The 18,347-nt window shown below is 33.9% G+C and overlaps 1 protein-coding gene across 2 annotated transcripts in view; it reads left to right on the plus strand.

Moving 5' to 3' along the window:
* The window catches only part of WDR11 (WD repeat domain 11), a 54,821-nt gene that overhangs the window by 10,370 nt on the left and 26,104 nt on the right, over positions 1-18,347 (plus strand). For both annotated transcript variants that reach the window (XR_005027369.2, XM_036898687.2), the window contains exons 6-13: positions 1,725-1,890; positions 2,309-2,423; positions 3,276-3,471; positions 3,771-3,874; positions 6,883-7,059; positions 9,574-9,658; positions 15,021-15,127; positions 16,992-17,067. Coding sequence is in view for 1 of the 2 variants with exons in the window: in XM_036898687.2 (XP_036754582.2) it covers positions 1,725-1,890; positions 2,309-2,423; positions 3,276-3,471; positions 3,771-3,874; positions 6,883-7,059; positions 9,574-9,658; positions 15,021-15,127; positions 16,992-17,067 (1,026 nt within the window). In the remaining variant the exon portion in view is untranslated. The remainder of the gene's footprint in view (positions 1-1,724; positions 1,891-2,308; positions 2,424-3,275; positions 3,472-3,770; positions 3,875-6,882; positions 7,060-9,573; positions 9,659-15,020; positions 15,128-16,991; positions 17,068-18,347) is intronic.

The raw sequence follows: 18,347 nt of genomic DNA on the forward strand, positions 1-18,347 counted from the left end.
GAAATTGTTGCTATGTGACTCAGAAAATTCCTTAATCTTGCTTAAATTTCATTCTCCCTGTCTCAAATAGTGTTTTAAAGGATTTCATAGGATTGTTGTAAGGATTAATAGATACAGTAACTTAGAACATAATGGTTGATACCTAGTAAGCATTCATTTAATAAATGCAAGCTATTATTTCAGAAATTGTAACTGAATTAAATTTTAAGTAACTAATTTTATGCATCAGAGATAGATTTCTCTTTTTCCTAGAGCTATGATTGTTATTATATTTTTATTCAGTATTTTTGGCATTGATTTTAAAAAGGCTTTATTTTCAATATGCTAAGATTATTCTGTGTAGACTTTGTGGGCAGTTACCTTAAAAAACAGGGTAAAATACAAACTGCTTTATCAATATATCTGAATTTATATGTAAATATCATTTTTATATATTAAACCATATGTAAACCTGATTTATCTATTAAACCATTTATATATTAAACCATGATTTATCCTCCACCCTGTGCTGAAGTAATTTGATTGTCCCATCTTAAGAGAACTTTCTATTTATTTTTCATTGATTGTGTCATAAATGAATAATGTAGTCTGAATAGTTTTATAAGTTATGATTTATATAATGTTTTCTCATATGAATCATGTTCATCTTGAGTTTTGGAGAAATGAATTATTAATCATTTCAAATAGAACTGCTCTGGGTACACTCACATACATTAGTACGTATAGTCTTAACACAATCCTGGGTAGGAGTACTGTGTCCATTTTACAGATGAGGAAATTGAGTCCCACATTGTTTTAAATATGTTACTCATGCTCACCCAGCTAGGAAATGGCAGAGCCAGGATTTTAATGCAATCCATATCCCTCTCTCTAGTCCTCTAATCAAACTTTATATTAAATTTCAAAACCTTTTAATAAAATTACTACATGAAGAGAAAATAGTGTGCAATTACATGTCTCTTTCAATGTTTAATAAAAAAAATATGATTAAATATATGCAACAATCACAAATTACTAAAATGATTTTTGAGACTCTAACAGTCTTTAACAATCCTATATAGTTTCATCAGTTTTATTTATACAAGAAAATGTTGTGATAAGTGAATAAAATACCCTACTTTGTTTAAAAAAAGATATAAGGCAGCTTGAAAGTGAATGGAGGCCAAATAGAGGAAGTAACCTGTCCAGGGCCATGCAGATAGTCCACCGACTCCTGACCCAGAAGCCCTAATTGCCCTAAAAGGGTTTGTTTAAATCCTGAGTCTTGATTTCAGCAGCCTGTTTAGTACTTCTAATTGCAAAATAAAAATAAAACTACTATCTTAGGAATGCCATATAGTATTGTCCCTTACCATCTCATATCACAAACTTATTCTTACACTGTAAGATTACTTACTATAGATACTGTATTCTTACTGTAGATTTAAAAAAAATTTACAAGTACATCTCTAACCTTTGCTGTATTATTGTAATAACTTGGATTTGGAGTACTGTGTATTACAATCCAAGCTGTATTGTAATAACTTGGATTTGGGCACACAGTAGAGGTCTAGGTTTTAGCTACTAGCTCCTGTTGGTCATTTCAGGAAACAGCTCTACATTCTGTATTCTTGTTAGTTGTTATGTGGACAGAACAAACTTCAATCCTTTATCAGCTTTCTCTGATAGGAATAAAGTCTTTGACTCATTTCTCAGTGCCTCAAGTAAATGTTTACATTTTTCAGTGCTGAATTCATGACTCTCAATGATTGTCTTCAGTTGGCATATCTGCCTTCCAAAAGGAATCACATGTTGTTACTCTATCCTCGAGAGATTTTAATCCTTGACCTTGAGGTGAATCAAACAGTGGGTGTGATTGCAATAGAACGAACAGGAGTTCCATTTCTGCAGGTATCATTTTATAAATTAGATCCCTAAAGGTTGATCATGAATGTTATATTGAGAAAAATCATAATCTTTTAAAAGTCCTTAGTTCTACTTTCTCTTTTGTTCATGTAAAGATTAAGTGTTATTTTATATTCCCTATTTTCCTGTACTTCGGTTGGTTTGAGATATACTAGAAATTCTTCTCACTGATCTGGAGATACTGAACTATTAAAGTTACCTGGATAAAGATAAATTTTTTATGATTATAAATGGATTTTTTAAATGTTTAGTTAGCATATAGCTCTAAAGCTTGGGGATTATTTGTGTATTGTTTTTCTTTTGTTTTTTGCCCATGTTATCTAAATATAAGTTTATGAGTTTTTTACAGTATGTACTTTTTAATCTATTGTGTTTTTAAAAATAACGCATCATCTATTTAAAGGTAATACCCTGCTTTCAGCGTGATGGTTTATTTTGTCTACATGAAAATGGTTGTATAACTTTACGTGTTCGAAGATCCTATAATAGCGTTTTCACTACTTCAAATGAGGAACCAGGTGAGTTTATATCTCACAATAATGTTAATTACATTTTTCTTCAGAATTATTTTAAAGCTTCATGTGGCAAACACCAGGCAAAGCACAGAGTTAATGATAATCTTGGCCTTGAAAAAGTGGAATATGGTTATAATATGGGGCATAAAAAAGCACAAGCCCAACATTAATCTGTTTGTTATAATAGTGCATTTCCTATATACAGCAAAGAAAATCACATTTTATAATTCTTTCTTGATTGTATCCATGAGCCAAGTAGATACTACTTTCTATGAGTTTTCTGTTAGCACAAGTCCAACCTTATATTACCTTTATTGTAACACCCTCTTGACCTCCCTGCTTTAGGAATTTCCGTTGTAAAATGGCATAGGTTAGTAAGTCTCCTGATAATTTATTTAGTCATCATTTTCAGTCTTTCCTAGAGAATACAAATAATGCTTTGTGAACTGATGTACTATGCAGAGGTGAAAGTGACTTTCACATCTTTTGTAAAGTATTTATTTTCAGACTTACTATAGACAGCTGTAGATTAAGGTGGTCTATACATACACTGTACATTATTTAATCACATGTCACTGTTGATCCTTTTAAGCATTTACTTTATTTAAAAAGTATTAAGGACAAGTTGTCTTGATTATAGTTGTTATTTTGGAAATTAAACTCATCAAGTGAGTTATCTTTATATTCTGGAGAAATTACTAATAATTGTAAAAAGGGAAGCCATTCTTGACAAACTTTGCATTAGTGAAGGAATGATATGTTTTCTTAGTTGAGATTTTATTTAAATTAAAACAAATGGAAGTATGTTGAGGTGTTTGCTTTCTGAAATTTAAAAGAAAACAATACTGTGTTAAGATCCAGATCCTGTCCAGGAGCTTGCCTATGATCTGCGAAGCCAGTGTGATGCAATCAGGGTGACAAAAACTGTCCGTCCCTTCAGTGTGGTGTGCTGTCCTGTCAATGAGAACGCAGCTGCCCTCATAGTGAGTGACGGCAGGGTCATGATATGGGAACTGAAGTCTGCTGTTTGCAGTCGAAATTCCCGGAACAGGTAAAGGAATCAATAGGATCTTTTTGTTTGTTTGTTTTCTGTTGCTTCTTTTTAAAAAATTACCAGAATCATAAAAATAGGGTTTTTTTCCTATTAAAAATTTTCTGAAGTGATAATTAAGACTTTGGATTATTAGGGAATTATGTAAAACTGCTAGAGATATTTCACCTATGGGTAAGATGAAGAAGCAATGTAAAAACAGGTAGTATGCCATGATCTGAAGTGACTAATTTGAGTTACTAATGTGTGATGCAGGTTTTTAATATGTAAAAAACCATGTGATTATTATGTCTTTGCAGTGGTTCTGGTGTGTCACCTTTATATTCACCAGTGTCTTTCTGTGGAATTCCTGTAGGAGTGCTACAGAACAAACTCCCGGACCTCTCCTTGGATAATATGATCGGTAAGCTTTATTTCTCTTTTATATTAGGTATTCTTTTTGAAGGGCAAAATAAATAGTCACTGGTTTACAATTAATAAAAAGTCAAAGTTAAAATTTGAGAAAACCAAAATGTAGAATTATTTTTTCCTAAATAAATCAGAGGGGTATAAAATATTTAATTGTAAAAGTGCCTGAAGTAGCGTAGATTGGCTTTATAGTTGTTGTAAGTAGATGATGTTCATTCACAAGAGACTCTGATCCGAAAGAGGAGATGACAGTAGACATCTGGGTACTAGACACAGCCCTTGCTTACTCATACCATACATGCTCAGGGCCTCCTTCCCTCTTGCTGGTCCCTCAGGTCAGAATTGAATGTATGCTTCCTCTCTCTCCCTTTTTGCTACTCGTAATTCATAATTCGCCTCAAGTATTGCTTTCTTTAATCTCCCAGGCCTGATTGAAATGTTCTTCATTTGTGGTCCCTAATCAGGAGCGGGACACTGGTTCAGCTTCGTATCCCCAGCACTCAGCACAGAGCCTTCCTTGTACATTCTAGATGTGCAGTAATATTTATTGAAGGAAAAAAGTAACTTAGCAGTATTAGAAAAAAGTATTTTAACTTTTTGACATTTCTTATTTTCATGCTGGTGATTCTTACTTTCAACAAATATTTATTTGCAAATAAAATATTGCTTCAAAATTATTACTGTAGGACATACATATTAAAGGAGGAATGAAGACTTGGATTTTAAATATTATACAACGAGAAATTATAAATATGCCAAGCAATTCCTTTAAAATTATGGCAATTTATAAAGGATTTTCTATATCATTATTTGTTCTTACATAATGTAATTGAAAATTAATATTATCTGGTAGGCTTTTTGTTCAAATGCTAGATAAATGATGTGCTAGAAAGAGAATTATGTTATTAATCATTGTAATGAGAGATGACATTATTGGGTGCTTAGGACTATGTTAAGTGCTGTGCTAAATGCTTTATGAAGTACCTCAACAACCTTGCAAGGTAGATATTACTATTTTTTCCATTTTATGTATGTGGGAACTGAGACTCAGAGATTAAGAAAATTTGCCCCAAATCACACAGCCAGTAAGTGGAAGAGCCAAAATGTGAACCCAGTCACCCCGGCCTGCAGCCTGCACCTTGGCCATGGCCTCTAGGCCTGGCTGCTTCACTGTGTGATTTTAGGCAAGACCTGACCTCTTCAGACTTTTGTTTTCTCATGATTCCTGCTGCTTTTAAAAACCTTTTGCTCAGTGACACTTACATTAAAAATTCTTTCTTTACCTTCCAGGCATAAATCCATATGAAGAATTTAGACACGTACTTGTTTTATAAAATTCATTGTATCAGTAACACAATTTTCTGAGTTAATTGACCTTGTCTGCACTGAATATAAAATATTAAAATGAAAATAACTATAAACACTCATGCAAAGAATGAATCAGTAATATGAAGACCATAGGAGATTGAAATTTTATGCTGCTTAGGTATCTAAGTGATATAAATTACATTTTTTAAAATATAAAAGGATACAGATTATATAGCAGTTCTTGACAATGTAGTTGATTTAAAAGTACTAAATAAATAAAGCTTTGTTACTTGAAAACATTTTAATTAAAACTTTTAATTAAACTTTTAATTTGAAATTCACTATGTACTTAGTGATAATTGAAAGCAATTCAGTTAATACAGAGGTCTGATTTATATTCATTGGGTAAAGGCTGCTGCTTAGTAAAGGCCTAATCTGCCCAACCTTGAATTGCCTCTTAAGGAAGATGGAAATTCAAGATTCCTCTTGAAGGAAAACAGGGCAGTTCCCAAGAGACAGCTCCTGGCTACTGGGCGTTGGTAAACATGGTACCTACCTGTTGAACTTCCCGTTCCTTTAGACTATCTTTGGCTACCAAAGGTTTATATCGATTGTATGGCAGATCCTTAGGATGACTGTATTTGAATAAATTGATTTATAATCACCAATTTTTTCTATATATCTTACAGATTTTAAAATAGCATAATTATTGAAACTCTACAGCCTCAAAAGGTTGTAGTATTCAGAGTCCCATCACCCACTCCTAGTAATTATTTACATTTTTTCTCTTCACAGTACATATGTGCATCTCTATCTACATTTATATGCATTCATGTATTTTTTATGGATTTTTGACAACTTAATCCCAATATTCAGTAGTGATCTATAGCAAGAAAATGTATGTACCCTTTTTAAGGAATGGTCTTGATTTTGTTGTACTCTTCATTTTAACATTTTGTTAGAATGGTTTTTATTGGAGTCATCTTTTTAGCTTGAGACTTGATAATCTTAAGTGTATGAATGCTGTATCTATAAATAATGCTATTTGAGTCCTAACTATTGACAGTGATAGTTTATATATTATGTATATATAATTTATTAATATCTATTTTTGTATTTATTTTACATATTTATATATGAAGTATTTAGTTACAAAGCTTACGTTTTGTAATTACATTGACACATTAAGAAGATTTCATATTAGAATCTAAATGAGTGAGTGCTTTAACCCTGCAGTTTGTATTACCAATTTTATGTGCACTTTAGAAAATGCATCAGATTGAAAAATAACCCTCTAGAAAGGCAGTAAGGTTGGGAATGTGGTGCACATCTCACCCCAGGGAGACTGCTTTCTAACCAAGTCCTCTTGATTTGCCTTTGGTGCCCTAATACTGGGAACTTTGGTTGAAACAATGTTTCTTAGAAGATAAAATCCCTGATTTCTGGATAGCAATATTCTGGAGTAATCTTTTGAGATGTTAGACAATAAATTTAAGTCGCAGAGCCAAGAGCAGGGCCATTGGATAGCAACAGTCTCTGGAGTGCTGGAGCGCACCTTCTAGACCTGAAGATACTTTTCTAGACCTGAAGTGTATTTCTTTTAGGCCTGAAGAGTATTTCCACTGAAAGTTTCTTTAGATTGTTAAGGTCATTGTATGTTGTAATTAACATAATTGAATTTTTATTACAAATCAGGGCAAAGTGCAATTGCTGGGGAAGAACATCCCAAAGGCTCTTTTCTGCAGGAAGTGCACTTGAAATTCCTGCTGACGGGGCTGCTCTCAGGACTGCCCTCCCCGCAGTTTGCTATCCGTATGTGCCCACCATTGACCACAAAAAACATCAAGATGTATCAGCCACTGCTTGCTGTTGGTGAGGATTGAACCTGTTCTTTTTTTTAATTCTTCATGCCTGTTTTACATTTTATAAGACATTCAAGCTTGCCAGTTACTAGAAAATCCTGTCTTCTTTGACACTAAGGAGAAAGAGGCTAAGAGAAATCGTGTAATAGTCATCTTAAAATATTTTTGTCTTTTTTAATCCACTAGTCTTTCATTTATTTATTTTGAATCACAGTGATAACTCATACACATAACACTGGATGATAGAGGCCCTGATGTTCTGAGTGCGTTTCTGAAATGTCAGGAGGAAGTCCTGTGGGATACTGTTTGGACTCCCTGTCTGTTCTTGGCTCACCGGAGGCTCATTCTGTGCATGTCATTTTGGGTTTTTGTTAACTAGTGATATAGTCATGGTTAATAGCTTAACAACAGTGATAATCTTCATTGGCTAAGAATTTTGTTTATTAAACGTTGTTTAAGGTAGCTATATGGTCTCTATAAGATTTGTCTTGTAGGTTAAAATTGCATATTTCTATGTTGTAGATAGAAAAATTGGGTCTGGGTTTCAACTTCCTGTCACATTAATTTTGTCATAACATGAGTAACCTAATTTTCTTTTTAGGGAAAACCAAATTTTAATTTGCTATTAAGTATATAAGGTTAAAATGCATTGCTCTAAAATTTTAAGAAATAGAGTATTTGTATGAAATTGTTGACATTTTTTCTTAAGGTGTTGGTTGGCATCTGGCTTTCTCCCCAAGTCTATAAAAGTGATTTATGATTGTTTTATTACTTTTTTCTTTCTAAAATGAAAACTGAGCAAGTTTATTTTGTTGTTAGTATGTCTCAGCCTGATGACTGGCTTGTGAGTACTAAAGGCTCACTTGAGTATTAATATTTGGCAGTATTCTTTTTTTCCCATTTTTTCCATTATTAACTTCTGAAAGTGATTTGCACTTTAAAAGTCAGTAGTCTGTGGGTACATGTGTCCAGATTTATGTAAATGCAGGTAAATATTTTAAGCTATTGATTCATATTAAACCTCTTATAGAAATTTTAATTAGGATTTGTCTGTATATGTATTCATAATGTCAATATACCTAATTAGGATTTTTATCTATTCCTTGGAGAAAATTACTTCTTGGGATGGCTAGATAGTAAGAGCTAAGTCAGGGTCTGAGATTTCTATTTTAGAATACACTACTGTATTGGTATGTAGTGAATATTAAGTCATTTATTGCATTTAGTATAATTGCAAAGTAAAAGCAAAAATATAAAATAAGTGTCTAAACTTTTGCAGAGTCTCTAAGGGAAGAGAAGCACACTTCAGTTATAGAATTACTTCTCCTGGTTCCCCTGGAGTATTAGATCATAGTTTCAGCCTCATCAAAACTTTCCGAATGTAGGAACCATTTCATTATTATGAATATCTCAAAAAGCTTTAGTAATCTTTAGATATTTTCTCAGTATTTCAAGGTATTATTGTGAAAAAGATAAATGAAAATAAGTATAATATTGCATTTTACTAGAATAATTTTGCAAAGCTGAAGCTTTATTCAGCAAGTGAGCTAAAATTGAAATTGCTTGGCATTTTTCCTTCTGTTATTATTATTCTGTTATTTCCATTCCATTCCTTTGTATGAATCCATTCATCCTTTTAAGTCATGTGCAGTGAGAAAGTGATTATTCAACCAATTGTTCAGTTTTCTGCTTTATTTATAAAAACATCTAAAGGACTGAAACATTACTTTGTCAACTGTAGCTATATCCCTTCTAATTAAATTTTAGACACACTACCTGAGACTCTGAAAAGCTTTAATAATAACATAAACTATAATTACAGTGATATTATGAAAGGCATAATAATAACACAGACTATAATTACAGTGATAACAGAAATAGTGGTAATCATATACTTTGTGCCAGGTACTGTACTAAGTGTTTTACATAGATCTTCTCATTTAATTTCCAACATAGCTTTCGATTATTCCCATGTTAAAGGGATTAAAAACAGAGACTTAGTGTGGGTAAGTAATTTGTAAGACCATAAGACAGAGCTAGGCTTAACACACATTCCTTTAGCTACAAAATCCACAGTTAACCGCCATTCTTTACTGTCTCATGATTTATTAAATGTATATTTTAAAAAGAACAGAATCTTTGTAAAGAAAATAAAAATCTGGTTAATGAGTTCTGCTAGCTGCCTTTTGGGGACCAGTTATAATGAACACTCCAAATCTAATAAAGTATAAATTCCCATGTGTAAGAAAGCTTAGTAAAGTGCTTCAGATTTTATGTGTATTGAGTTAGATTTTGAAGTCATGCTGTGAAAAATCTGTTCCTGGACTAGACAAAATTATAGAGCATATGAGATTAGTCCCATTTTTGATAAGAGGGAAAACAGAAATTCACTTTCTTAACATAGCTTGAGTCCCTTTTATAAAAGGTAAGTATTTGAAATAATTAAAATTTTGAGAAAATATTTTTTTTTGAAATATCTGTACTGACACTAGATTAAGTCTCTTCCGTTATATCATTTTGATAGGTACAGGTAACGGTTCTGTCCTGGTGTACCACCTCACCAGTGGGCTACTGCACAAGGAGCTGAGCATCCACTCATGTGAAGTCAAGTGAGTATGCCTGGTGCCGTGGAGATAACAATCACACCAAATACCAGAAAAAAGTTCTCGTAGACTTTTCTACATTGAATACTCTACAGTAGTGATTTTTGGCTAAAAAGTTGGAATAATAAGTATTTGTGTCCAGCTACTGGCTGAGTTCATCAAGGATGAGTACTGTTGGTTGCTTTGTAAAGAATGTTATGCAGTGGAGAACTTTTTCTCACTGTTATTGCTGCATCATATTTATTTGTCCTAAGGTCTAGGCCATTTTCTAATGGGAAATCACCATGTTTCCTTCACTGCGTTCAGTTTGATATATTATCATTTCTATATAGATTCATTAGTAGGACTATTTGTGAAAGATTTTAATAAAGTCATTTTAATTGTTAATTAATCTCATTTGTTTCTTTGTTTAGCCACCATCAGAAAAGGACCAAACTGTATAGCATTTCTTTTTTCATCTTGAGCTGTTACCTTGCTTTATGGGTGCTGTGTATGTGGAGGTGTGTGAGGGAGAATAATGTCCTTTTCTGTTTTCAAGTGTATACATACATATCTGCTCCATAACATTATTTTGCTGATTGCAAAAAATGGCTGGTTTCCTTTCTTTGCCTTCTCCAATGATAGACTGTAAAATTACATGTGTATGATATGAATTTATTGAATTTCCAGTATTTTTGGATAATTTTCTAACAAATATAGAAAGCCATATTCTATCTTCTGTAGTTACAGGCCTCGTGTGTGCTAAAATTCTTAGTTAACCTTAGTGAAAACATTGTTCTGAATAAGAGCTTTTTCTGAGGGGGGAAAGGTTAGCTCTTTCAGTATCACAGCTTCTTATTGTGAGGAAGTTCCTGAAAAGTTGACATTTCCCTATTCATTCAAGTGTGTTATTTTGTGGTGTGGCACAGGTGACTGTTTATGGCCACGTTATGCTCACCCCTCCAGTGTCTCACTACATACATTTGCATGGAGTGGTGATGTCTTCAAAAGCCCTAGGCGTTCTGGGTACAGTGACTTACACATGCGAAGAAACTTTCAGGCTGTTACTCATCTATTTCTCTTTTTCTAGTAGATCCTGTTGCCACTGCAGATACCTTCTCAATTCCTTTCTTTCCTGTCTACATTTCTTCTCTTGGCATATCCTTTCACCCTTGGCTTTGTGGGTAGTATTACCTTTTATGGCTAGCACCAACCAATCAAAATTCTCCACTTAATCAGTACTTGTTCTAAGGATTGTGTTAAATACTAATACTCTGCATGCATCATTTCGTTGAATCCCCACTACAACTCTGTTTGGTAGGCACGAATATTATTCCCAGTTTCTAGAAGAAACAGTATTTTTGAGGAGTGATTTGTGAAAAGGTAGATAGAATTCAGAGTGGGCCTTTCAGGCTTCAGAACTGAGTTTTGTACTTAGAGTATATGTGCTAGATTTCCACCTTAAAAAATGCACATAGATTAGTAGGAAACCTTTTGGCAATAAGATTAAGATATTGACTGAGCCAGGATTTCTGCTAAGAATTTAATACATGCTTCTGGAAAATCAAGAACATTTTCTCTTTTTTTCTGAACACTGAAGTCTTTAAGACAAAATAGCTAGTTTAACAGTGAGCTATTCATTTTAAGTAAGATTTGTTATCCTGTATCATTCAGGTCATAGATGTCACTGAATATAGGACTTACACATGCTACGTGAATATGTTATTGGGTGATACTGAAATTATAAAGTGTTCCTGGGAATATCAGATGACTCGGCAGGACATGCTGCTCAGACAGGTTGTTGTTGTGAATAACCACACAAACATGCTTCATTTTTTAGTATGAATTTTCCTTCTTAATTGCCATTTTGAAGATAATTCACATTTCATATCCAGAGATGATATCCAGGAGTATGCTAAAGTCTTGCCGTCTTTGTTAATGTAATTATAGTACTACAATTAAAAAACTTTATAAATTTCACATCTGTGTGAAATAGCAATGAAGGCAGTGCATTCTAGATACTCATATGTAAACTAAAGACCAACTTTTAGAAAGTTGTTTTTCTACCTTGACTAAATATATTTTTTAAAACCACTTAATCTTAAGTATTTGAAACTTATGCATACACGTGGCCAAGACTGTGTGTGTCCATGTTGTTTTAAAGCCATGCTGTCTTAGTTAGTTATGCTTTACAAATATGTATAGAGCATCTTCTATAAGCAAACAAAAGTGTTGATATTTATAATCCAGTGGAAGATATGTAGAAGAAAACAAATGGCACTTGGAGGTTTTCTTAAGTAATTAGATTTCTTAGTTTATCACTTTGTGTTTTTGTCAAGTAGGCTAAATTTACAGGAATACAGCCCAGTACTATTTTCAGTGTCAAGAATTATTGTAACAGTAGGTTATATGAGTATCAGTGTTTATGTGAGACTCAGTATTGCTTTGAGTAAATTGAATAATTTATGGAAAGTAAAATGATCTCTATTTTGTCTGTAAATTTGCAGTTAGTTTCACATACTCATAGAACTTTGAGCCCTTTCAGAAGGTGTGTGCTCCCCCAGCCATCCAGAGTTGAAAAGTAGACTCTGTAGCACCCCCAGCAGAGGCCGACAGGCCCAACTTGGGAACCCTTAGGAGTCAGAATCCCATACACCTGCTGATAGACGTAAGGGTTTGTTGTTCGGTAGTTGGTAAATCCAGCAAGCCTAGATCGAGTCAGAAAATGAGCTGCTATTCTTCTAGCTTTTTTATAAAGCTTAGTGTGTAGTTAAACCTAGATATTAGTTTCCATTCCTGAGAGCAGTGTGGTGCTCAGCTGTGTTTAATAAGAGTTTCATTCTTTTGAGAAATAATCCCCTTCTTATCTAATCCACTTTGAAGTCCAACTTGATTTTTATTTTCTTCAGTTGATCAGTAGGAAGCAGATACACAAGCTGCTGCTGGAATCTGCTCAAAGGCACCATGCTTATGCTGCTGGGTTACAAATAATCAGACACTCCGTGTTCTGTTATATCCTGAAACACTTGTAAACAGGGGGGAAAGCACTTCTCTGAATGTGTATGGAACTAACAGACAGGAAGAGGAGTCTAGGCTTTTCTTGGACGTCCTTCATTCAGTCTAACAGAGTGTTTTGTACCTGGAAGGACATTATGTGGTACCTCCCTTCGAAGAGAGTACTATCTTGTGTAGTGTTTCTCAGCCAGTTGCACTGTTTCCTCAGTTGTTGAGGCTTTCAGGCAACTTTGGGTCTCAGCTTTAATGATTCGCCAGGAAGCCCTGCTGGCGGCTGAGTCACAGCTTGTGTTGACCTCCTTTACACCCTTTTGCACGCGTTAATACAGAATGCATTGGTATAGTGACTCTTGTGCTCAGTCATTAATGCCAGAAGGACAGTAGTTACATCTTCCTCATTCACAGCTGTATTCCCAGTGCCTGGTATAGTCACTGGCATGTACTGGGTACTTGAAAGATACAGTTTAAAAAATTATGAATGCAGAATGGGAAGACTGGGATTCTTAAATCCAGAGATTGTGGCATCGCTATACTGGAACATACCTAGTTCAGGCTAAAGCATCAAGACCAGGCAAATCTGTCTACAGTTTCTGCGGATACACAGATCTGACTGAAGCAACCAGACTTACACAGAGAGTATAGTAAGTCCAAAATGATCCCTCTCTCCTTTTGTTCACTCTAAGTAGGAAACTTAATAAGTACTATTATATGTTAGGGGAAAGAAAGAAAATCAAGAGACAAAGGAACTTTCCCACTGAATAATTAACTAAATTTGTATTGTATTCACTGTAAGTGTGGTTTGAGTTTACTGAGCGGGGAGCTCTCACGAAGAAAATGATAATGACCATAATTGCTAACATACAGCATTTACTGTGTGCCAGGCATTTGTCGTGCACTCACTCAGAGGAGCAAAGTGAGTTGCACAAAGAGCTCAAAGCTACTAAGTGTTGAAGCCAGGACTTGAGTTCAGATGTACTTGAAAAGGGAAGGAGAGATATCATTCTGGACATGGAAATTCTCAAGAGTACTTAGTTTTAAGCAGCCTAATTTGAGCGTTTCAACAGAACTTTACATTTAAAGAGTAATAATCCTTGATACCTACAGCAATTCCCTGCTATTGCAAATATTATTCTCATTTCTCTTGGGATTAACTTTGCCCATAGTAGAAAAGACAAGTAGGTGGATACACAGCGGTCAGTGAGGAAAGTTGTTCTAGTTAAATAGCAGACAAGGTTCAGATTGAGCATAAGTTTGGTTAGGTAAGATGAGGCAAATGGTCAGATGGCCTTGAAAGTCAGAGGGATTTGGGTATGATTCCAGAAGCCATTGTACCTTCTTGGGCAAGTGAGACATACTCAGGAGCAGTTTTTAATGTGAAATCTGGCAAAAGCATTCAAACTAGAGTAGAAGTGGATAAATTAAATTGAGGGTCAGCAAACCTTTTTTGTAAAGGACCAGATAGTGAATAGTTCAGGCTTTGCAGGCCATAAAATTTCGGTCACAACTACTTAACTCTGCCACTATACCATGAAAGTAGCCATAGATGATACACTGTTAAAAATGGTTGTTCCATAAATGCTGCTGAGAAATTGCATATAGAACAAAGGTTCAGACTTCCTCCCAGCCAGCCTGTGATGCCGTTTTAGCAGTCTAGGGTAACAGTGGTTTCTTGCTTTTTCTTATGACTCCGATGGTCCACTCAACCTGTATTCCCCTCTCTTCCATTCTTTGTGAACCATGATGGTGAACACTCTCAAGTTAATGTGAGTGGGAAAAAGACATGGGCTCATCTGCTGTGAGTCCCACAGAAAGGAGACTTCAGGGCATTAGGTTGGTAGGGTGCTGTCTTGTCGTCATGTCTGTCTCTTTGAGATTTTTCTTTTGTCCTTTTCTCTAATTGATATACCATTTGGACCCTTCCGCCACTTCCAAATCTAACAGCTCTCTTTGTATTGTTTGCTTCAGGAATTTCTGCTTGCTAATCAACTAGGAAATTTGAAATTCGATGAAATTCCTAAATGTACCCAACTTTAAGCAGTCTGCTTGAAATATTTCTATACCACTTATTTTTAAGCAATGGAGTTCTTGGAAACTACTGTGATGTGACTCTTGCCAGATTTTAATAGTCCTTTTAATGCTGTCTTGAATCCTGATAACTATCTTGTCATTACATTTGGTGATAAAGTTTTAATTAGAAATAATTTCATATTTATTGGAAATATATGGTAATGTAGTCTCAAATGAAAGGCCATATAAATATTATTTCTTAAATAATTTAGATAATAAAATTCAGGGTCTAGGAAAATCTTAATTTTTCAAATAAATTTTTCAAATAAAAACAGGTGATAGATTAATCTTTAATTTCTCATTACAGGGGTATTGAGTGGACAAGCTTAACTGGTTTTCTTTCTTTTGCTACCTCAACGCCAAACAATATGGGATTAGTGAGAAATGAGCTTCAGCTGGTTGATCTTCCAACAGGTTTGTGTAGTTAGACTATTAAAAGCTTCTAAACAGTTTGTCATATTGAGCAAAGATGTTGCTATTTATAAAACATGTTCCAAAGTACTTTTTTCAGCCTAGGAGTTTTTTCTGGTATCATGTTTAATATACTCCTTTTGTTGTTGTTGCCCTCTAATAATTGCCCTAGAAAGGCTTATCATTGTTTGTATGGAAACTGTGTTAACACAAGTACATGGTGAAATGGAGCAATATTAGCCTAATGAGATTCATAAATAAATATAATATCAGTTCTACTTTTAAGTACATTGTTTTATATTACCAAAAGTACAGTTTTAAAGTATATCTTTGTAGTTAGACTTTATTATATTTTCTTTTAAAAATTTCGGCCTTTGTAGGAAGCCCTTTAAAAACTTACAGTAAGGATCATTTTTTAAATGTTCAGATTTACAACTTTTGATAGTCTCTGGCTGACTAAGTAGGGAAACTCAATTTTTACATTCCAGTGAAGTAACTTGTGCAGAATTGTTAAAAACCTATAACCTGATGAGTTTCAAAATGAGGAATTTGAAGATAATATAAGGTGAGGGTTTTAGCAATTTCAAATAGATGTTTTTAAACAAAATTGTGGTTTCTGTAAAGTGGTCTAGCAATATAAATATGTATAGTTTGAACCAATAAGGTATGTGTGTGTAGTAAATCAAGGATATGGTTGTTTCCTTATATTCTCAATATGTATTTCCAAGATAGAGTTGTTCTCCCTTACAAGAGTTACTAAACCTCAAGCAGTCAGCCCCACCTCTTGTCTGGTGGTATTCTGATCTCTGGAAGTGACCTGACCAGTGGCTCCTATGCCCAGATTTTGCCAGCAAACCAGCCCTGGATTTGTCTAGTTACATGTTAGCCCAGGGATGAAATGTTATTCTCCAGTGTCATTCACTAAAGAAAGCCTGTTCTTTTTTTCCATTCAGCTTAAATACAGGACCATTAGATATCTTAAACATTGGTTTATTTTTGAGGAACAAATTTCTAAATAATAGGTGCTGACTTCCTTATGTGGGACATTTGAGTTCGTATATTGTGGACTTTTATGGCTTTGTCTTTTATAGGGCATCAGACTAACAGGAAAGTATGTGGGGTGGTTGGCAAACAGCAGTGAGATTCCATTTGATGGCATTGAAGAGCAGGGAGGTATATAGGTCTTCACTTATCTTTGAGTGTGTTCTCTCTTCTGTTTAATTCAAATAAAAATTGAGGAAAAGATGTTAAGATATATTTGTTCAGACATAAGATAGAATTTGCATGTTTTTAAATTGCAGAAAACCATTTAGCTTCTTTGGCAGTTAACTAATTCTTATTATTTCCCCAATTTCAGTTTATAGAAACTTTTGATAGGAACATGTCAAAATGTTTTAGTTGAATATTTTGCACATTTGACAAGAAATCTTAAATACCTGTTTAAAGAGTGTTTTCCCCACTAGTTAGCATTTGTAAGCATGGGAATGTTTATATTACTTTAAATATAACAGTTTTACAATAGACAATTGCTTTACCATTAATGCATTGAAACTCTAGAAATTGGAATTTCTGAAGTTCTAAAATTATTTGAAAGAAACCGTAGAAGGAATTAAAGAAACTCAATAATAAATGAAGATATCTTTTGATAAAGTAGATATTTGAATATAAGTAATAAATTATTGGTCTTTAACTCTAATACTTTAAAGAATACTTCTTGAATTTAGATTATTAGAAACAGCTTAGAGGCAAATTAAAGAAAGTATAAGAGAGTAGAGGGTAGCGCTGATGAGATTACATTGGCACAGCTTCTTGTTTTTTAATATGTTTATGTGCATCTTCACATTTTCTTTAATATTTGCAATTTAAGGGAGGAGTATCGCTTTTCGTGGTGAACGAGGCAATGACGAATCACCCATTGAAATGATCAAAGTATCTCATTTGAAGTAAGTGTCACTAAAAAAAAACCTTTGGTCTGACTACAATGAAATCTCAAGGATTTGTTTACTTTAAGAAAGAGAATATTCTGGAATACATATAGAATTTTTAAGTGATATCAAATGGTGCTATACAGCTTTATCAAAGAAAGTGTTTTGATCACAAAATTGAGTTGGTTTTGCTTTTAATTCTCTACTTTGAAAAATTGCAGGTACTTTGTATGAACCTTAACATTTCGTCAGGTTGGTCAAGCCAGTAGCACTTTTTTTCCACCGTAGCTTTATTGATGTAAATGCCTGTTACCCCTAATAAAACGTTATTTGTTGTCTGATGAAATTCTTAATATTTCCACCTCAGCATGAGTTTATTGAGTGAAAGAACTCATTTTCCTTATTTAGAATTTAGACCCATTGTAATTCCAGTACATTTTCAAGTTTTTGTTGCAAGGGAAAATACTTGCAAAGCAGGATTAGTAAAATAAAGAGACTGAATGAAAACAATCAAAAGAACAAAGAAAGAAGGAGTAAGATCTCTCAGATCATTTCAAAATTGTTAAGAATTGACATCGTAACATGTTTGGTGGTTCATGAACTGACAAACCGTGTCGTTTGCCAGTAAGGACGTTTCTGTGTATTTCTCTTCTGGTCAGTAGGCTTTATTTCTTCTTGCTTTGCTTCCCTAACTAAGACCTTCAGTACAATGTTGACTATTAAGAGATGAGAACTGATATCTTTGTTCTGTTCCTGGACCTAGTGGAGAAAGCATTCAGTCTTTCAACATTAAATATATATTAGCTGTAGATTTTTTGTAGATGCTCTTTGTCAGGTTGAGAAAGATTTCCACTCCCAGTTTGCTGAACCTTTGTATCATTGAACAGGTGTTGAATTTTGTTAGACGCTTTTTCTGTGTTGTGGACATTATCATTTAGTATGTTTTGCTCTTTAAGTTAGCTAATGTGGTGTATTAGGTTGATTGATTTTTCAGGTGTTGAACTATACATTCCTGGGATAAATTTCACTTAGTCATGATGTATTACTTGATCTGATTCCCCAATATTTTGATAAATTGCTGGGTTTGGTTTGCTAATGTTTTATTGAGGATTTTTGCATCTATTTCATGAAGGATATTGGTCTAGTTTTTGTGTCATATCCTTGTAATATCTGGTTTTGGAATCAGGGTAATACTGAGCTTCTAAAATCGTTTGTAGAAGTTTTCCTTCTCTTTTTTCTGATGAGTTTGTGTAGAATTGATATTATTCTTTAAATTGGAAGAATTCACCCATCTGGCC

The sequence above is a fragment of the Manis pentadactyla genome, chromosome 8 (genome assembly GCF_030020395.1).
Source record: "Manis pentadactyla isolate mManPen7 chromosome 8, mManPen7.hap1, whole genome shotgun sequence".
Lineage (NCBI taxonomy): Eukaryota > Metazoa > Chordata > Mammalia > Pholidota > Manidae > Manis > Manis pentadactyla.